At 43.1% G+C, this 22874-nt stretch overlaps 1 protein-coding gene across 1 annotated transcript in view; it reads right to left on the reverse strand.

Annotated features, from left to right (window-relative positions):
• Window positions 1–22874, reverse strand: part of LOC120485521 (NACHT, LRR and PYD domains-containing protein 3) — a 70880-nt gene that overhangs the window by 9064 nt on the left and 38942 nt on the right. The window contains exon 5 of the mRNA XM_089128895.1: window positions 18163–18336. Within this exon, the coding sequence (XP_088985021.1) occupies window positions 18163–18336 (174 nt within the window). The remainder of the gene's footprint in view (window positions 1–18162; window positions 18337–22874) is intronic.

Consider the following 22874-nt stretch of genomic DNA (forward strand, 5'->3'; position numbering starts at 1 on the left):
TTTTCACAAGCTATATAACTTAATTGAGCTAATTGATTTTACCTGTCTTGTAAAACGTGGTCCTTGCAATCAATAACAATTAATTTGTGGTGGATTGCGGGGATGCACATGTATGCATATGGGTAAAATTAATAAATTAACATGTAAGACCGGTCTGATCCAAATCTGTATGAATAATTATTAATTATCAATTATTAATTATGATATGCAAATTCCCCCCTGATCAGAACCGACCCAGAATCTTTAATTTGGTGGAGAATGCTGAGCATTTCAAACTTGTTTATGAGCAATCAATTTCAAGCTAATGTGTATATTGTTATTTAATATTGTTTATGTAATATTTAATATTACACGCGCGCATCGGAGTGAACGCTTTGCGAACTCACGATATGATTGAGCTGGGCACGAAAGCCGCCTCAGTCAAGCACATTTAACAAGCTACTAAATGTTCAAACATTTTAGTCACTGTTAATTGTTAAAAATAAACTGCAGTTTCCATAGTATTAAATTTGTTCTGGCACGGATGGAAGAGAAACCTCTGTGCATAAACGACACTTTTAATAATTTTAACTCCACTGTCCGGACGAAATTCTCCGAATAGTGTCGAAGACAAGATACGGTAAAACGATGCTCTTTTACTGTTCTTAAAAGGCCTTATTATAATCGTTAGAGTAACGATAAGCTCCTGGTTGAAAAAAACATTGACTTAGCTACTCAATGTATAAAACCGTCAAGCATATTATCATAAGTGCTATTTGATATATGCCTGTTGGAGCAGGAAACAGACGAGTAATTCCTGTTTTCCTTTGCACAATGCAGCGAAGAAAACCTGCGAACGTGTTTTAAACAAATATAGCACCAAAAAATCCAAAACTGAAAACATTCCAATCATTAATACTAGTTGTGATAAATGTTATTTGGAGTTTTGAAACAGACGAGTAATTCCTGTTTTCTTTTGCACAACGCAGTGAAAAAAAAATCCTGCCAAACGTGCTTGTAAAATATAGTACCGGAAAGAAATCCGTCGCGATTTAAAATTCCGTAATATTTGTGATTATACAGCAGGGAGGGTGGTAACGCTCCACTCCCTCTGAATAAATCACCGGGTCAGGGGGCTGGTTGTAATACTACTGCCAGACACTAGGGTGCGCCCTTGAGTGCTTTGCAGTATCAAATTTCCACCGGTGTCCTGACTTTACCCCGTGTGAGCGCAGTGGCGCCATCGTGTGGACACTAACAGCTAGGTCATCTTTTCCTCAAAATTCTCTGTTAGAAAATTCCTATTTTCTTACTGAAATTTTGAACTAGTTTCTCTAACTTTCAATGCATGTGCAATTTACAGCCTCGTTGTAATAACATGATTTTCTTTACCTTGACTGTGTGCATTTGTTTTGAATTTGGTTCAAACCACGTTTGAATTTAAAATTCAGAATTAAGTCTTAGCAGCTTCTGATGACCACTTAGAGGAAAGCGCCCCCTTGTGGCCGTCCCTTTGCTAAGTCGTCAGCTAACATCACTCTGTTCTGCATGGCTCTCTCTGTTGGTTGTATTCTGGTTATCACTGATCCCTCACCGTAATCGTGATTATCATCAAATATGACACCAACCTTTAATTTCCTAAACTTACTCAAATTTGGTTTGAAACAGACAAATTTCGAAGTTAATTTGAATTAATTCTCTCATTTCCCGTTGGGAATGGTTTATGGCTTTATTCCTATAATTCCTCCTCAAATTATTTTTAATAATTTTGATCTGGTCTCGGTACAACTGTATCCTTACTAATCTAATGGTTTCTTAACCCCTATGCATTTGCTCAATTTGAACTGTGTTTAAATCAGTTTGAATGCAATTTAAATCAAGCTCTCTGTCGGCCTGGTGAAACACTAGCAGGAAGTGGCCCAAAACCCTTAGTGGCCAAAACCCGCCACTACAGCTCGCTTCCTCCTGTGCTCTCCATTGCTGCACTCTATCCCTTTCCTGAATGGAGGCTAGGTTATTCTGATAAGTAACATTGTCATAATTTCCTTTTTGTTTATACCATAATTTTAGTAAAGCTGTTGCCTTTGATTTTTCTACAAAAAAACACTCAATTTGATTTAGATAAAGGAGCTTTAATTCACATTGAAGTACACTCGTTCTTCATTCTGTTTTGTGTTTGCAAGTAGAAATCTCTCTCGTGCTGTGATGATTTGACAGTCATCTCTGCCTGGGGTCCAGCGAGCTGGTTCGTCTGATCTGCGTCACCATCACTGACTGAGCGCGAGTCTCTGACTTTTCTGTATCTTCTGTTGGTGCGGCCCGCAACACGATATCACCAATCTGGCACCGCCGGTTGTGTTCAAGGTCAAGTTGCTTGAGAGGGCGCACCTCGGTACAGATGCACCGAAAGGCCCGGGACACTGCTGTCATGTGTGGGGCGACAGAAGGACCAACCACGATGCTGACTCCGGCCAGAATGACCTCATTTCACCCCAGGCAAACTAGAAAAGGTATTAAAACCCATCCACTTACTATTTGCCACAGAATCTAGAGATTCCCCTGGTAATTTGAAGTGATTGGCTTCCTCCTCTCCGAGCCACAAACCGGCTCCAAACAGGCTTAGGCCTTCTCTTCTTCCCCTTTCTAACACTGCTGGTGTACTATTACTAATGCCATTTCAGTACAGACCTCCCCATCTCTGATGGTTGCATGTTACTTCAAACTTTGCTAGATTGCCATTGCTCTGTTCTGTTGTGCTCTGTTCCTTTCAGTTCACCTAGAGACAGAACCTCTCTGACACACCAAGGAAAGCTGAAGAATAGTTTGACAACCAAGTCGTTAGCACCAACAGGTGACCCCTAAGCTAGCGCCCTGTCAAAAACCTTCATTCAGACCCATGATGACCTACCCAAATTGTCCCACCAAACGGTTTAACTGTCTGCATCAGTTAACCAAAATTCTCATACACGGCTTAGCCTGTATTATAGCTCGTTAAAAGTAGTCGAACTGGCATTGGTCTGTCTGTGTGTGTTGTGTTCCTCTCGTCCACAGTGAAGCCAGTATGTTCCAGTCCTACAGTCCCACAACCCGCTGGGACGACCTGGGACAACCCGGAGACATGGCTGAGATTCATGACATCTCCATCCCTGCCCAAAGCCACCAGCGACTCAGAGCCCCGAGCCAAGAGCAGCTGACAAAGACTGGGCCAGACACGTCACGACCTCGCTCACCAGCTCAACGCACACGCACGCCTCCGCGAAAGGAGCCGCATCGCCCTGGAGCACAAGGTTGTAACGCCGAGGATGACAACGGCCCCGAGCTACCGAAGGGAGTGAAAGACTTCAAACTGCCCTGTCTAATTTTCTACATAGACTGAAGAAGAATAGTCAGAGAAAAGAACTAAAAAGAATTCAACGAGAAACTCCGACAAAGTGAAGTCTCTTGCAAAGAGCAGAGACCGAACTGAAAGAGACTCAAAAGCCACGGCCTGCGCAAGAGGCCCGTGCGACCACCCACAAGCTCGTTCAGCAGAGACAAGATCTCGAACACGAACTTGACCCACAGAGTTGCAACACTCTGATAGACTGCAGCATGACTGGAAAGGGGGAGGACACACACCACAAGCTTCCCCTGACCAGTCTGCACATTTCAGCCAAAACACAAGAGCTGAAAAAGGGGGGTGAAAAAGCCCGCCTTCCACAACATCTCTGACAATCTACAAGACACTGACTTTTCACCTGCTGTCTCCAACCGGTGCACACCCGACACCGACACCCAGCAGGACAGACCCAGGAGGGCCTGTGCTACCACCACCGGCTCCAAACGAGTTTTCTGTGGAACTTACAACGAACCTGTAACTGAGGAGGACGCCAGTTTCAAGAAACTTTCCCTCCAAAAAACTCGTCAGTCACCATAGTTCTCTCGGCCCCATACCATGCCCACTCAACGAGGCGTGGAGGCCCCCAGTAAAAATTCCTCAAACCCCAAATTATTCTGAACTGCAGAACCAGAAGACACACAGCACGAACACCGTGCAAGACTCTGCGTTTGTAGAAGAAGAATTTTACTAAGATTAGAGGAATCTTAGATAGACATGTAAGCCTCAACGGCCGACGGACTATGCACGACTCTTTTGAAACAGACAGTTTCTAGATGCTGTTTAAATCAGCACCGTTAAACATTAGGTTTTGTGACAGTGAAGAGTTACAGAAAACACCATCTCCAAACAGGGCCTACAGTACGTTACCCTGACGACAGAGTGTAGTAAAACCACCCGAGTTTTAAACTATTGTTAACCTACAGGCGTGCACTCGATCATCGCGATCCCACTAGAACGCAACGTGCAACACGCATTTTGATCGCTGACTTGTCTAAATGCAGATAAAACAAATAGCTGAAATTGACATCTCTACTTTAATAAAAAAAAGGAAAAACAGCCTTAGATTCCCAACTGATATCAAGAACTTCAGCATTAAAGCGTAAGTCGGTGTAACAAAGGTATCACCTCAGCAGCTTGTAATCTGTACCGATATCTTTTCTGCTTTGGTTAAAAAGAAATCCAAATCGCGGTATGACTAAACCTGTCCCTGACGAAGGAGGCTCAGGACAGAGTTATATGTAGGTAGACCTGGGCGACGCCCCCCTTTCTACAAAGGAAAGGCCTTAATTTTATTGTTAGATTGATGTAATTTACCTAAATTTTAGCTGCATCGACAAGCAGAAAGCCACTAAACGATCAAAACAAGTTACTCGCGGAAGAGCTAACACTCATGCATGAGAGAGACGTACCTATATATGCTTAGACGAGCTTTGACTCAGCAGCAAACCTATTTCCTTACTCTGTAAACAAATAGAACAAGACAAGCTTTGACTTGCAGCAAATCTATTTCCTTACTTTGTAAACAAATAGAAGACGTGTAAAGTAAAGAACAGAGTTCCATGAGAAAATCAGCAAATGCCAAAACACATTTGCGTTTTACTGAATGCAACCAAAGTTCTTGAAAATCATAAAGTATAGGCGCCTCCTTTTAACCCATTAAAACGTGCATGATTCATGTAAAATATACAGACATTCTTCAGATACTGTTGAATTGCTCTGACACGCTCTGGTTCCCATGACAACAACTTGTCACAGGAAGTGTTACCTTGTAATGTCACTTTTGTAAACAAACCAGCCTGGGTGGCTAAGCTAAACTAACCCAGCACTAAGCTAACTCCGGCTAAGCTAACCTAGCTTAGCATCAAGCTAACTTAGGCTAAGCTAACCTTACCTAGCTCCCATCCAACATAAGCTAAGCTGAATAACCTCCACAGTTAAGAGTTACCATCATTTACGTGAACCCTTACTCACCGCTCGTGTTCCACAGTGCAAAGTATTCTAGAATACTTTCTCAACACCAGTTAGGGTTTTAAATTACTCACTTTCCATGTTTACCATTCTTATTAGCTAAAGTTTACCTTCACAGGGTTAGGAATACTCCTTGCTAACCGTTAAGGGCGAACTTCGCAGATGCCTTGTTAATTAAACTTAAGTTTAACTACATGAAAACTGCGTGACTAACTACAGAATAACGCGTGTAACCGTAGGAATTTTCATCGGCATGTTGATTAAAGCTTTGGAGGGACACACAATGTGGTTTTGAACACCCAACCGCTACAACCCACTATAGTGTTGATCAAAGCAAATCCAAAGTTTAGTCACTAATGCCACTGAACACTCTTGACCTCAGATCATTCCCGTGTTTTGATCACTTTATTTCCTTTTGCTTTAATTTTAATTTATTTTGCCTCATTGATTATTTCATTCCTTCTACCTTGATGATAATAGCAAGCAGCTATTCCCTTAGGTCATCTATATGATTTAATTTCATTTCCTCTCTTGTCCAAGTGTGGTTCTATTCCCAATAGGGCCCAGAAAGGAAACAGAGACCCCCTTATTTGTTATTTTGGCTTAGTTTCAACCAATGCACTCGTTTGTGACCCTGCAACGCAAGTAATTTCAACAATTTACTAGGGCACTACTAGAGTCCTGAGGGTCGATAATAAGCAGAATTTAAATAAGAAAGCGGTCCTTTTCCTATTATTGTTCACTTCGTCGAGCCATAGTGGACCACCAGCTAAGTCCAGAGAAATAATTTAGTCATAAGGACCACCTGATGTTATTTATTTTATCTCGGATATGTCCTTTCCAGGAAATACGCTCGGAACCACACAAGACTTAGCCCTAACATGCACAGCTAAGATAAGGACACAAGAGACACTTAGCTTTATGCTAAACACTTAACTAACTTATTAAGCAGTAGTTCTGAACTTTTAGGGCCATGCTTTAGTCACTCACAACAAGTGTGCCAGAATGCCACAGAGCCCCTGCTTAAACCGACCTCAACCTGCCAAGGAACCACTGCCCCAAACCACGGCATGGCTCCAAAAAGGATGCAACAAAGCTAACCAGAAAGGTCCCAAGATTCACTCAGGACCCTGCATCTACCCACGACATGCAGACAAGACTTTCACTTGCAAACTGTCTAACCAACATGACTGCATGAAACAGATTCTGCTTGATATGGATTACGTCCAGTCGCGAGGTGCACAGCTTCCTAGATCGTCAAACAGAGACTGTCAAAATGGACTACCAGCTGTTGCAATAAGCTTTGATCGCTTAACTCCCTGATCCAGAATCAGACCAAGGGTTATCACCACCGTGGACATCAAGTAAGACCGACTTGAAACTCCACCGACTTCGGCAAGCCTACTTCGAGAAGCAAACCATCAGGTATGAAAAGGATACCAGTTTCAGAACTTTGTTCCCTTAAAACCTGCATCCCACAGTGAGTTAGTCGATAAGCACCCTGGCCTGTGCTTGTAGCCTGTCTACCTCAGCTACGAGACTGGGCCCGCAAAGCTCACATTAAGCAAAGGCTTTGTCCGAAAAGACTGTGTAAAAACCCTCAGACTAACCTGTCTCTGAGCACGACTCAGAGCTGCCCCTAGAAGGCACCCCATACATCACAAACACCTTCACTGAGAGTTAAACCGTTCCAGGCCAGCAGAGGGCAACACAACAGTCATGGTGCTCATCTAACGCCCCAGAGCAAGAGCTCTGAAACATTTCTGGAAGCCAGCCGGCGACCCAGAATGGACCGCCCAGCACCAAGAGACTCAAGCCCAACCAGCCCAGAGCGGTACCCTCTCAACACGCCACTGGTAAGCACAAGTCTGAGCACACATCAGATAACAACAGTGCAGCCACGTCACAGACGGCAGAAATCCTGAAGGTGCTGAAAGCGTTTCTGCACGAGACATCACAAGGAGACAAGTCAGACATCCTATGTCTCAGCGCAAGACCCAAGCCAGACACCCAGAACACTGCTCGTCAGCATCAGACCACAGAGCTCACGGTCGCATCACAAAGCGACAACACCAAGCAGCCACCACAACTGACAGCTGCACAACCTGAGCATGACAGTCCGGTGTCCCACACAAGACCGGTCCTAACCGCTCATCGATCACAACACCAGCCCAGATGCCTAAACTTCTGGGAACCCTAAACAAAAGGGGGGTGGCACAAAAGACTCTACATAGCCACCACGAGAGACAATCATTTGAGCCTTGAAGGCCTGTCAGACACTAGCTCAAACATCACGCTAATGTCAGCCCAACTCTTCGAAAGACTCACTGCTAAAGCTAAGAGTCAAGAACGCACTCTCAAAGCCCAAACATGTGAGCTGAATGAAAACCCTACAGCCAAAACAACTTCTGGCTCAAAACAGGTAGCTCCCATTCATCCATTTGGTCCTATGAGCCTGATTCACCCAGGGTACCGATCAAGAACGATCACGTACCCACTTCTGATTGCCCAAGATCTGTTAGATCGCTTTGAGCCTTTAATAGACTTTAAACAACTGAATGCCTGAGCTCAAGTTCAAGAACCCCTCCCCCTCCAGTCATACAGGTCAAGAGAACCTAACTGGTAGGTCACAGAGGTCACAAGAACTCCCGCAGCCAGCCATGAAGGCACAGCCTCAGCACCAAATGGAGAAATGAACTTGCTACTCTGCACCTTTCAGCTCACTAAAGACTTTGACTAACCAAATGAACTCTGAAACTACCACCTCTTTACCCCTCCAACCTCCCAAGCCTGCCGTCGGACACATCAGGCAGCACACCAAGAACATGCTGCTCAACGGCCCTACAACTCAGTTTCATGCACCTCGTGACATCACTTCGCCACGGCTTGTGCTGCCACGGTGCAGAAAGGGGGATATGCCAGTGTATGCCCAGTCACGCACCATGTGGGCTGCACACCGCAGCACCAGGACATCTCGGCATCCTCAAAGGCATCAGACTGTCCCAGCCGACAGCCGCTGAATTCTTTCCTCCCTTTCTCTCTCTCTCCCCTGTCTCTGTTACAGGATGCTGCTGTGGTCGTCTTCCTGTGCCTCCAGCCAACCAGAGGACAGCTACTGTCGACCGCCTCACCGCCGGGTCCGACATCAGACAGCATATGGTCGACTGCCACGCAAGCAGAGCTAAATGGACTCCCACGCCGCTGCTGTCAGTACGCAGTCAAACACCGGCCTGTCCAGCAACCAAACGAACTGAAATCCCACAGCCAAAAGGTAACTCACAACACAGAGTGCCTCCTCACAGACCATCAAGAAATTGAAAGGAACTGTGATAAATCCGCAACGCACACAGCATTCTACTGAACCAGACAAGTGAGCTCCAGCGAGACAACTGTTCACTGTCTGCCAGAATGACTTTGCTAAAATTCACCAAGCAGCCTTTGCTCCAAGACCCGAGCTACCCTGCTGCAACCGAGCCTGAGTCAAGTCCCAGCCAGGACGAAACCCACGATTTCACCCTGATTCCAGAACTGGAATTATGAACGATGATAGGAGGGGTCCAGCCAAACTGGACTTGTTCCCAGTGACCGCTGTGTCTCAACTGCACACCTGTTGCACTGCACAACTGCCTCACCGGTAGTCCAATCCTGGACTGCAGCTGATTCTGCACTGGGTACCTCTACGGTAATCAACCACACCCTGACACTTGACATCCACGCTGCACAAGAGGCAAGGAAATGCAAACCTCCACAGCCACCACGGGACCCTCAGGAAGAGGGTACCACGCTGGAGACTGCGTCAAACCTCAGCAAGCTGAGCCCCTACCTCAGCCTAGCCGCCGCCTGCCACCTGACCCTCATGATTCACCTGCCATCCGTCCATTGCGATGGTGTCGTTCGATGAAGTCACACAAGGACTTCACCTAACGAAAAGGGGGAGATGTAATGAATCTTGGCCAGGCGAATTATACCACACACACACACACACACACATACACATTCATCCACGTACCTCAGTGGCATCGAGTTACAAGACTTTTATGGGACCAATGGAATGTGGACAAACTAATGTCTCTGAACAAAGAGAAATACATCTCTTTTGGTTTTAAAGACATTTAACAAAGGTATTCAATGGTTTTTGTGTATATGTGTCTTCCCCATGTCACAGTGAAATAACTTTGTTTGGTCACAGTTTAAATAGGAATTAAAAATACCTTCGTCATGCATTCGAAACATAAGTGTATATTCCTTTGATATAACATAATGTTCCTTGATATCTCTAGAATGCTTATTGAATGAAACACTCGAATATGCATAGAGATGTAAAGTAAAGTGTATTTTTAATTCGTTTTACTGCCAATGAAGATCAAATTGTTATTATAGAACACACCCCCTTCCACGAGAAGCGCGCGCTGAGGAACAAAGGACCATAAAAAGGACCATAAAAGAAGGCTTCTCGCGTGTAATATCCACTCTCCGATTGGCTCAAGCCAACAGGAAGGGGATGGATTTCTCCAAGGTGATAAATGTGAGAACGCAGGTCCGCCCTCTCTTCTGAACTTTCCAGCGCTCAACATGTAAACCTAATGGGACTCTGATCCAACCATGGATCTTTCCTTTTGTTCGTCTAAAAGTTTCATCTTTTCCTCAAGTGGACTACCAAGTTCGTCTTCCAGGAAAGGAAGTGGACTTTGCCGAACTATCTCCTCGGGTAACGTCACCTCAAAGACTCTCAGCCTTTCAAACACTGGCGCTAAATGCCGACGAACGCCACGTGACTCCCCACGGAACAAAGCAGCCATGAACGAGCCGGGACGGGCCGCACCAACATGCCGCGGCCGCGCTTCACGTGACGCACGCGCGCCGGACCGGCGCACCTCTAGCCGACACGTGGCCCGAACGGGTCGAGCAACGAGCCCACGACTCACACAGACCACATGTGCCTTGCAAGTATACCTTCTTTTAGAGCTTCTAAGAAGCATTAAGAAGACGTTTTTGGGGTGTCAAGAAAGGTTAACTGACTGTTTTGATGAACGTAACTCTCTCTCTCTCTTACAACTCACTCTCTCTCTCACTCTCTCTCTCAAACTCACTTAACTTGCGCGTATCCATTGTCTAAACGCTCTGCGTCGTCTTAGTTTGTGTTTTAATGTTTGTAAATACATGTATCATTGTAACGTAGTGAATGCTTAAGTAGGAACTTTATTAAATACAAAATATGCTTACCTTGACTGATTGTCTTGCTCATGATACGGGTCAATGAAATGTCGATTTAAAGCTACACGCTTTACAGAACTATAAATACCTAAGAGGGTATTTGGTTATGTAGCCGGGAAGGCAGATTCTAGTGGCCACAGAATTTGTTTTCACAAGCTATATAACTTAATTGAGCTAATTGATTTTACCTGTCTTGTAAAACGTGGTCCTTGCAATCAATAACAATTAATTTGTGGTGGATTGCGGGGATGCACATGTATGCATATGGGTAAAATTAATAAATTAACATGTAAGACCGGTCTGATCCAAATCTGTATGAATAATTATTAATTATCAATTATTAATTATGATATGCAAATTCCCCCCTGATCAGAACCGACCCAGAATCTTTACATTGTGCATCAGTGGTGTGTTTAATTATATATTATCCATTAATTAACTACTATTATATTATACATCATCTACGTGCTTATTTGTAAAAAGTTTGTGAATTAGTTTGTAAAAGGTTTGTGAATTAGGCTATTCAATACGGTGATAATTCATGTGACAAAAGAACGAAGGACTCAAACCGAAGACTCAAATGAACTAATCATTTCTCTTTACGGTACTGAGCTCTATGGGACTGACAGGAAAAACTAAAGACTCGGACCCGGCCGAACCCGAACTCGATCGATGAACTAATCATTTCTCTTTCCGGTACTGACAGCATAGGCTCTATGGGACTGACAGGAAGAACGAAAGACTCGGACCCGCCCCAAACCCGAACTTGAGACTCGAGAGATGGACTAACCATTTCTGTTTCCAGTACAGATTCAGAACCCATATGTTGCGCAATGCGCATGCACGGGTAACACAAAATGAACGAATCACTCTCTGAGACAACTCAGTAGTCCCAAGTCAAATTAAAGATTCATTCAAAATGAACGAATCATTCATGGACGACACATCACTAGTGGCCCGGAGCTTGGCCCGACAACAATTGCTATGTGGGTATTTTACAAAGGACTTTATAAGAGAACATTTTATTTCCAAGTGAACAGAGATCTCAGACTTCCTGTACTGGCTTTTAGAGGAGCCACTTGTATACAAGGGAGTTTGTTTAGACAAGAAATGTGCTGAGAGTCAATTAGATTTTGTGCACTTCTGTGGGACTTAGACTTATTAAATTGTTAATGTGTCCGGTCCTGCGTTAAGTGACATAGCAGTATCAGTCTATTTGCTGGGGCATAGATACATTTTTCTCACAAAAAAATTGTGAATTTCTTTGTGAAAACAGTAGAAATACAGAGGAAAAAGCTCACAAATGAGATCACGTTGCTAACAGACAATGGCACGTGCCTTTTTGCTCCTCATATAAAGGAACCAAAAAAACTTAAAGGCCTAGTGCTCAGTAAGGAAAAGTATTAGACAAATTAGGGTTGCACAATAACTGACTCGGGTACATGATTGTGCGAGTGAAAAAAGACCCAGAATCAAGCACTTTTTGTTTTTTAAACACCTGAATCAGCCATGAACTATCAGGAACTGTGAAATGGAAATATATTTAACAGCTATTTCTAGTAATACAAAAACAGGGCATCTAAACATTTTAGGGGAAAATGTAAGGGCGATAAGTGCTTTTTTGTAGTTCTGTAAATAAAACAACTGCACTTCCAATACCAATCAATCTCATTCAGAAAATAAAAATCCACCCAAACTTAACTACAATAAACTACAATAGGAATAGGCAACATAAAAATGTTTTTGTGTTTGGGGAAACTGTCATACATCATATTCTGGCAACACAAATAAAAACAACCTAAAAACCATTTATGAATTATATTAATGTTTTTTAAACATTAGAAAATGAAGACTACACATAAAATTATCAGCATGATATATAAATAATATTAACTGGAATAAACTGTATACAGAGAAGGAGCAGAGAATGTGATAGATCGAGCCCAATCTTCACAAGTTCATGCTTTGCGTGCTATTTATATGCATAAATGACCTTTTACGTGCAAGCACTATTGCGTGCATATGATAGAAAATATACACCCAGCCAATTCTACACAGCAGGTAAATTTTGCACACCTATGTGGTGAGCAGGACGCCCGAGGGACGTGAGAAAGTCGCGAGGACGGTGGTGCGATTGCTAATGAGCAGCACCTGTGAAGCACACCGGTCTCGCATCTCTCATGGAGGAGCGAAGGGGGAGCGACGGAATGGATGATTGAGAGAGGAACAGGCCTGCTTTTGTTTGTATTTTGTTATATTTTATTTGGGAAGCCAGCAGTCGTCCGCGAGGGGCTGCTGGCCGGTAGTTATGTTTTATTTGGGTAGCCAGCAGTTCCGTGAGGGACTGCTGGCAGGTAATTTGTTTGTTTATTTCATTTAAATAAATTTTTGATATCCGGTTCCTGCCTCCTTCTTCCCTGAACCTTGCTACAACCAGATGCACGTAAAAAGAATACTTTTGCATATAAAGCGCACGCCAAATAAAAGTAGCTACTCCTGCTATAGATACGCAGCGCTAGAGTGATCGTGAGGCTGTCCATAACTTGGGTTTAGAGCAAGTTTAAGTTTAAATACTTAAAAAAAAATCTCTTACATTGAATCTGCGCTTGAATCTGTTGTTTTATGATAGAATAATTTGCGAGTCAGAATTCAGCAAGAGAAAGCGCACACTGAACCAAACTCTTCTTTTCAGCGATGACTAATCTGATTGCCACTGATTGGCCATCACACTCAACGGAAACATGTGCGATTGGTTATAATCCTCAATCCTGCATAACGAAATTTGATGGAAATGCAGCAGTCGGATGGATCGAATGAATGGTGTGTAGTTTGTTTAACCAATATTATAACTTGAACATATTCTATTATATACATATTTTGAAACAAATGTCCACAACTTTTCCAAAACTTAAACACCCCATCCCTGATAATTATTTTTATTACTGATCTGCATGATTCAGGTGGGTCTTGATTTTAGGCTGATAAAAATATATATTTTTTAAAGAATTATAGGATAAGGTACCACAGACCGTAAGATCCTGTAGGCTACACACTGAGTATGTATAATCAAACTAGAAGCTAATCGCAATATGCTAACCTTGCTGATCCTTTTATAAGTCATCTTTTAGATATTAAACTCATCGTGCTAAGTTTAATAAAACTACATGATGATAATATTACCATCTGATGATCTTTTTCCCATGGTAAGTTCAACTGTTTCAGATGTGCAAAATAAATGCACAGATGCAGCAAACAGAGAAAACTAATGTTAAAGGGACACTTCACCCATTTGCATTAAGCTTTGTATCTTTAGAAACCCAGTCATATTTTTGAATGGTCATGGTTTATTCCCTTTTCCCCTGATATGGGAGAAATAAGGATTTAAGTGTTTTACTTCCTGCTTATCGTGACGTAAAAATTGTCATTTTGCGTCATAGTAAGCAGGAAGTCACATTTCATTTTAATCTGTAGAGACTACAAACATTAGCTCATTATTATTCAAGGGTTTGGGACCCACTCACCCCACAGGCCAGATCAGTGGGTGGGACTTCACTTGCAGAAACTGAAATCAATATCCGCCATCTTGTTTTTGGAAGCTAAGCTAACAAGCGCTGTGGAGATAGGAAATATGATAATGACAGAAGAAACTAAACATGATATGGAAGAAGAGGATTTTGAAAGTTTGCTGCTCGAATCCGATGTTAGTGGCTATCTTTACGAGACACAGTATAGTGAAGAGCAGCTGAGGCTGATGGAGAAGCAGGATGTTAAGTGTATTTACAACATCATGGCTTCCCAAACTTGACAAGAGAAGGAATCAGCCAGACTCAGGATTTCACTCGTTCTTCAATTTATTTGACCAAACATACAAAAAATAACAAATTAAATAAAGTTCAATATTTCCCATCAAATACAATAAAGCACATCAAAATACAACAAGCAAAGGATAAGCTGGATTAACACATCAATTAACCATTTCTTCAAGTTTATCACCCCAGGTAAACAGCGTAAATCAGCCATTACATTTCCAGAAAGCCAGCTCTACTGGGGCCCATTTCTTTTTAAATGAACCTTTACCACAGATCGTTCCATCCAGAAGTTATATATGACATTGCATAATTACAAACCTACATGTAAAACATTTCAAACTAGTTTAGCACAAGGTTTGCATTGTACAGGAATGGTTAAACAGCTTTGTACAAAATATTTAGCCTCAAACTATTAATAGTGCAACTAACAATGCATTTATCAGACCACACAGTGTACCCATCCAGACAACTACATAGTTAGAGATCTTGTTTGCAGTCCTCAGAAACCAGTAAAGAGTAAAGATGTGAGCTTACCGGTAGCCCCTTTGATCTTTTCATTTTTCCATGAGTTTTATCCGTGATTCTTTAGCGAATTATTCTTTCTTCCACTACACTTAGCTGCATTGCAAAGCTGAGCAAACACATCCTTGCTTTCATTGTCTGAAGCTTTCTCACGTCTCTGCTAATTAGTCTAATTTCGCGCACCTGCTGAGGCGCGCAGCAGAGCTGCACACTCGCTGTCACGTGCATGTAGAAACAAGGCTACTGCACTCACACGCAGACACACCTCCCAGCAGATCACCGCAACACAGGAGGCGGCTGCTTTTCATGGTCAAGGAGCCCGGACTGGGTCGAGCTGAGGCGAACTGCTGTTTCTCTCTCGATCTGCCGTTTATTCTCCCGCTCCTCTGTGAGAGATACGAGACCGGTCGGTGCGTCTCTTGTCTTTCATTATCACTCACGCCACCGGCCTCGCGTCGTCCTCTTGCACCGCTCCCACGTCCCTCGCCCTCGATCATCCTGGTTGCCACAGCCAACTAACTAGAAATTTTTCTGATGTGCGCGCAGTTCCGTATTAGTGGGTGTGGCTTGCGGAGCTATGCAATGTGATGCATTGTTATTGCGGAGCTATGCAATGTGATGCATTGTTATTGCGGAGCTATGCAATGTGATGCATTGATGCATTATTATTTGCCAGCAGCCATATCACCCTGTAGCCCAAGACTGGTTGCCCACTGAAGCTAAGCAGGGCTGAGCCTGGTTAGTACATGGATGGGAGACCTTCTGAAAAAGCCAGGTTGCTGCTGGAAGAGGTGTTAGTGAGGCCAGCAGGGGGTGCTCACCCTGTGGTCTGTTTGAGTGCTAATGCCCCAGTGTAGTAATGGGGATACTATACTGTCAAAGACCACCGTCCTTCGGATGAGACGTTAAACCGAGGTCCTGACTCTGTGGTCATTAAAAATCACAGGATGTCTTTCGAAAGAGTAGGGGTGTAACCCCGGCATCCTGGCCAAATTTTCCCAGTGGCCTCCGTCCATCATGGCCTCCTAATCATCCCCATATATACCAATTGGCTTCATCACTGTCTCCTCTCCACCAGTAAGCTGGTGTGTGGTGAGCGCTCTGGCGCACTATGGCTGCCGTCGCATCATCCAGGTGGATGCGGCACACTGGTGGTGGTTGAAGAGATTCCCCCCTCTATGTAAAGCGCTTTGAGTGCCGAGAAAAGCGCTATATAAATGTAATGAATTGTTATTATTATTATTAATTGTGGGTGTTGTAGTCTTTCATACAAATGCACTCTTCGGTTATTTTCTGTCTTTTCTCGGTCAAAATTAAAAAATTATTTTACACATACCTGCCAACTTTTGAGTTTTGCTTGGCGTGAGATCTGTCGACGGGGGGGGGGGGGGGGGGGGGGGGGGGGGGTGGAATCGTTCGCTATGTATCACGGGAGATTTGTAAATAATTTGCGGTATAACTAGTGGATCACGAGTTGCCCAACAGATAGATCAATAGATAAACTCTTTTCCAGGAACCATTTTTTCTCACGATTCACTAATCAAAAAGTCTAAAGAGTTTAGAACTAGCCCACATATGTGTGAGAAAGAGCACTGTGTCATTAAAAAAAAAATACCATAGAGAATGTTTAAATACTAAGATCAGCTTACGAGGGAAACGGGGAGGCTGCTTCTGCTGGAGATGATTGGGAGAGGTCTCTGCACCTTGAGGTCTCTGCGCGCGCTGACATGGAGTAAAGCCTTGTTTATACTCGACGCGTCTGCACAATCGCGTTAAAAATGACGCGTTGGGTGCGCAAGACCGGCAAGACCTCACTTCGAGCTGTGTGCAAAGCTATTTTGTTACAGCGCGCACGGAACCGCATCCGAGGACGATCGACTTCAAGCCGAATCTGTCTGAGCTTGTACGTCTCACACAATCAGAGTGTAAAAATACGAGATATTTTATGGGAAATACTAACATGGGAAGACAGTAAAAGAGCTAAAATACTTGAGAAACCCGGAAAAACGGGAGGGTTGACACTTCAGCGTGAGAAATCGGGGGTGTGGCGTGTGAGCGTGTGAAACCAATCAAATGCGGGTGTCTCACGGCCAATGCGTGAGAGTTGGCAGCTATGTTTTACATATTCGAATACATATATGATCCGATTGCAATAAAGATGAACGTTGAAATGGGTGAAATGCTCCTTTAAAGAATCAAGGCACAAGAGCCTAAATAAAGCTGACACTAATCATGATTCTGGTGACTTCAAATGAAACATTCAATGATTCGTCAACACAAAACCTGGTAATTCTCAATAAGAGCTTCTGTAGATGTCTGACAGAAATAAATTGTTATAATAAATTGGTTATTAATAATAAGTGAAATCAGCATTTGAAAAAAGAGGCATGATGTGATTGGCTGCCAAAAAAACACCCGTTAATCTAAGTTTTTATGAAGATTTTATTTATTTATTGTAATGTATTGTTTTATTTATTTTAGAGCTTGTTATGAGATACCATATAAAATATATTACCTATAATTATTTTCATAAACACAAACTTCCTTCCACCCCCGTGCTATACAAAGAGTCGTAGTTAACCGACAAGCTGAGCCATATCGCATTAAATTATCACTGGCGATACGTCCGCAATATTAATGCGATATGGTTCAGGTTGTCAGTGAACTACGGCTCTTTGTAGTAAATGCCGCTCCATCTGAAAGCAGGTGAAGGCGATTTACTACTAATCAAGGAACCGACTTTACTGACGAGATGCGCATAACAACGTGGTTCGATATATCACCCAGCCCTACTTTAGTGATTCTACTTGTTGACATCAGGTGTCTTCAGTGTTGGTCAATCATCACTCAATTAATCACTTATTATCTCATTAACTTTAACACTGCTACAGTGTTAATTTAACACTCTTGAGTGTGGAGTCATATAAACTTCCAGGAGAGATCATTTAACACTGGAGTTTTTACACATTGGGTTTTTGCACAATGTGTGTTAAAATGTAACTACAGTTACATTTTAACCCACATTGTGTGTTAAAAATCTAGACAACATGTGTCAAAATACCATTAACACATGCTGTGTGTTGTTTTTTTAAACACTTGTCTTTTTAGAGTGTATCAGTCTATACATAATTTTCTCAACACATTCTCACTAACAACTCATCTGAATGTTTTGTCAGGACTGCTTGGTGTCACGTTTTAACACACTGGGAGCCCATTCAGTGTTCAAAAACTATTCAAAACTCTCAGTCTCACATGCACACCAGACAGGATGATTCTTACTGATCCACTTACTTGAGTTTGTCCAGTGTGTAGTCTGAATGCTTCATTATATCAGAGAGCAGCTTCACTCCTGATTCTCCTGGGTGATTGTAGCTCAGATCCAGCTCTCTCAGGTGTGAAGGGTTTGAATTCAGAGCTGATGCCAGAGCAGCACAACCTTCCTCTGTCACCAAACACTGAGATAATCTACAACAACAGGAAGTGTTAATGTTAGCATGCTTCATTTTTTAGAGAATATACACTACAATAAACACGGCTCTCCAACCCATCAATTATCTTTACAAGGACCTCTGATTGATTGCAATTAGTGATGTTGAGAGTGACTACCCAATTTAAAAATTGACCGTGATTACAATGGTCACATTATTAAACCGTAAGAATTTGGATACTAAAAAAAGAACACATTAAAATTAGTCTTTCAGAGTTGTGTGTGGCGTGCCCTCTGTCTGGATAGTCTTTGAGGCTGTTACTATTGAGTTCACTAGGTGATTGTCTAGGTAAGGCAGACTGCATGCAAAGCAACTTCCAGTGGATGTGAAACTCTCAAATTGAAAACATGGTGGAACAATGCAATCTCCTGGACTTGTATTTGCCATAGAAGCAAATTAAATAAGCTATTGAGTCATTTGGCCATCTAAACATGATTCAGGAGTAGTTGAAGACAGGTATGCAATTTTCAAAACATGTAGATGAAAAGTGTAAAAGCAGTAAACACATCTAATTTGTACAGCACCTGTGGGATCATCAATTTCCGATTTTGGTCCCCTAGTGAGGGGCTCACAACTCTGAGATCAGAATGGAGGATCTGGGGGAGGGGACACCTTAGAGGGACACATTACTTCTCATATATTGTAACTTCTTTTAGCTTTTCATTATGGTTGGGAGAATAAGACCATTTTACCAGGCGCACTGAGACACTTTAAATTATACTGTAGATGCGTACAAAACAGAGGAGTCGTTGGTAACTTTATGACGAACTCACTTTAATGTCATCTTCCATGAAGTCTCTGAACATTCTAACTAAACTCCGCCCCCTAACCTCGCGCTCTCATTTACTGCTCCCGTACATCTAAGAATAGATGCGTACAGTACATACCCTTGCTTGGGGTTCTGGAGAGATCACGGGCATGGACGTGATGGTGGTATCCGGACAGTATGATTCAGTCACCCGTAGAAGGTGACGGCTGTTTCTTACAAAAGTCTTCCCATGAGACTGGACCATATAACTGTTAGGTTGAATAGCATTTCCTGAAACTGTGGCCAGCTTGTCAAACCCACGCGTTGTTTCCATGCGTATCGTCTGCCCGGGCTCCAGTGGTGAAAGACATCTGGCAGATTTATCGTGGCTGATCTTCCCTTTTTTTCTGAGTGCAAACAAAGCAGCCTGAACATTGGTCTGAACTTTCGGTGTGAGCTGGGATGGTACCATGGGGATCAAGGACCTGGTGCGTCGGGACAGTAGACGTTGAGCCGGAGAAGGCATGCCGTCTCTGGGTGTGTTGCGCAAGTTGAGCAAAGCTGCATGGATGTCAGAACCATCACGCACACACTTTTCTAGAAGATGCTTTGCAGACCTGACAGCACGTCCCGCCAGACCATTTGACCTAGGGTAATTGGGACTGCTCGTGACATGTTGAAAGTCCCACTGGTGAGCAAAGCTCTTGAAATCCCTGCTTGAAAATGATGTTGCATTGTCAGTCATCAACCGGTAAGGGATCCCATGTACAGCGAATTGCCGTTTCAATAACCTGATCACAGCATTACTGGAAAGGTTCAGAAGGACCTCATACTCCCACCAACCAGAGTACGAATCCACTAAGACCAGGTAAGTCTTCCCTGACCACTCGAATATGTCAGCTGCCGTGATGGACCATGGACTGTCTGGTATCTGGTGAAGTTGCAGAGGTTCTCTCATCTGATGCTGCTTTAGAGCATTGCATGGGGCACATCTGGAGACCTCCCTTTCAATATCACTGTATATTGTGGGCCAGAACATGGTTTCGCATGCCCGTCGCTTGGTGGACTGAATGCCAGGATGACCTTGGTGGAGCTGTGTGAGGTAGTGTTTCTGGAGCGAGTGGGGGATTACATACCTCTGACCACGAAGAATCAAACCATCATCCACAGTCAATTCATCCCTCATGGCATAGAATGGACGGATGTCATGTGGAACGTCCTTGTACGAGTCAGGCCAGCCAGTGAAAATCGTGTCTGCGAGTCGCTTGCAGACAGCATCAGTCTGTGTGTTTAGCCTGAGTTCCTCAATCCTTCTAGATGACAGCACCCCTTCTAGAGCTAGCACATCATGGTCCTCGATGGTTTCAGGGCTATCAGTGGTGTGGAGGTGTGCGCATGATAGTGCATCCGCAACATACATTTTACGGCCTCGTTTATAAATCACATTCAGATGATAACGCTGAAGTTTGAGCATCATTCGCTGGATGCGCACTAACGCTGTGTGAAGTGGCTTTCTCAGAATGGTTATGAGGGGTTGATGATCCGTCTCCACAGTCACTGGCCGGCCATAGATATAATCATGGAATTTTACACAATACAGTAGGACTGGTGGGCTTGTCAGTTGTTCTTTAAGTGTGTCTGCAGCAGCATCATGTTGTTCAGTCCAACACCATTGTGCATCTTGGCACAGGAGCTGACGAAGGGGAGCCCTTATCTCGCTGTACCGATGGATGAATTTTGAGAGATAATTTGTCATGCCAAGAAACCTCTGCAAACCATGTTTGTCTTCTGGAGTGGGCATCTGGCGAATAGCCTTGGTTTTCTCTGGGTCAGGTTTGACACCTTTATCTGTAAGAAGGTGGCATACATATGGCACCTCTGAGACCCTAAAACGACATTTTGTCAGGTTCAGCTGCATATTAATGGCTCTGACACACATTTGAGACATTTGTCATGTTCTTCAACAGAAGAGCCCCAGATCAAGATTTCACATGGCTGGCCTGCAAAGAGCTGTTCCATGCATCTCAGAAAAACTTCACTTCCAGTCGAGATCCCATATGGCATTCGTAGAAATCCTCCTAAATGGGGTCATGAAAGTTGTGAGTTTCTATGATTCCTCATCCAAAGGGATCTGCCAAAATCCATACCTTGCATCCAGAATGCTGAAAATCTTTGCCTGTGGCCAGGGGCGGAGTGGGACCAAAAAATCAACCGGGAAATTTCGTAGACCACCGGCCCTCGTTGCCGGCACGATTTTAATAGCCGATAGCATTACAGTTTTACTGATTTAAAAGGAATTTTGTTGTACTATGCTGGAGTAAAGTTCATAAATGGTTGTTCTGTTCCATAGTAATTTCTAAAACTATGTTGGGTGGACTCTGTGCTTCTAGGGGGGTTCAGGGGCATGCTCCCCCGTAAGAAAATTTTGGACATTTTAAGGTTAAATACATCATCTCGTGCTCTCTGAGAGATCACAATTAAGAGCTTCAACCCATGAACTGCTTGTTGAACAAAGAAAAAGTATTAATTTGTACCAGTACAATAAAGAGGGCTCAAACATCTTTTTAGTTATGAGAGTCTCAGTCTACACATTACATTATCAATGGTGTTTTAGGATGCCAAACATTTATTATAATAATGTAATAATGATTTATAATTATTCCTATGACTTACTGTAAAATCCATTTAGCCTATAAATGTACTATGTAAATGAAAATGAGTATTTCAAAAGTATATTTTAACCTACATTACACTATAATATAGGAAAATTAAAATACTTTTGTCCTAATTTCTTCACTTGCAAGAAATAAACCCTTGAGCTTTTATTTAGGAGAAAACACCATGATGATCGCGTGAGCAAAGTAATCACGCAGCACAAACTGGATGCTATTCTAATGTCAGTTATTATAATGGCGCAACGCCATATCATGGTTTCAATTTTAGTTCGTTGGCAAAATATAACGCTAGAGATCTTAATGTTAGGTTTTATATTTTACATCTTTACATATGTGTTGGGAAAAGGGAGAAGAGAGAGTTCGGTAAAAGGTGGATTCGAACTTGCGTTCAGTGCATCAAAAGCTGCATTCAAGCACATCACGCCCTACGACCTACGCCACTGAAGCTGTTTCAAGACAAGCGTCTTTTTGCTGTAAAGACAGGCACTTAGTGCAAATATATGTTCCGTTATAGAAAATGTAAAAAAAAAAAAAAATGTTTTCTTCCCTTAGCTTGGGCCCCAAGTGCACATGGCGAACATCCAATAAATACATTTTATCAGACCGGTCCTCGCGGCCTCGAAACACTACCGGCCCACCGGGAAAACTCCCGACTCTCCCAATTGCCACTCCGCTACTGCCTGTGGCATATCAGCGATTACTTGCTCTACAGTCTTTAATGGGTGATATGGCCTCAGGAGAGCTGTATTAAGATGTACAGGGTCTATGCATATGCGTACCGAGCCATCCTTTTTGACAGCAGCTGCCATGGCAGACACCCAAAGAGTAGCCTCCTCCACCGGCACAATAATGCCCTTTTTCGTCATTCTTTCCAGCTCTTGTGCAACTTTGTCTTTCATGGCCAGTGGGATCCTTCTGGGCGCACATACAGTCGGATGCACCGACTCATCCAGGCACATGTGATATATGACTGGGAGCTTGCCAACAGTGTCAGTACGAAACAAGTCCTCATATTCGTCCATCTCGGGAGCCTGTTGTTGTATAGCATGTACTTCTGGGCTAAGTTGTATGAGATTTAACCTCATGCTGTCT

Source organism: Pimephales promelas, chromosome 3 (assembly GCF_988280905.1).
Source record: "Pimephales promelas chromosome 3, fPimPro1.hap1.1, whole genome shotgun sequence".
In the NCBI taxonomy this organism is placed as follows: domain Eukaryota; kingdom Metazoa; phylum Chordata; class Actinopteri; order Cypriniformes; family Leuciscidae; genus Pimephales; species Pimephales promelas.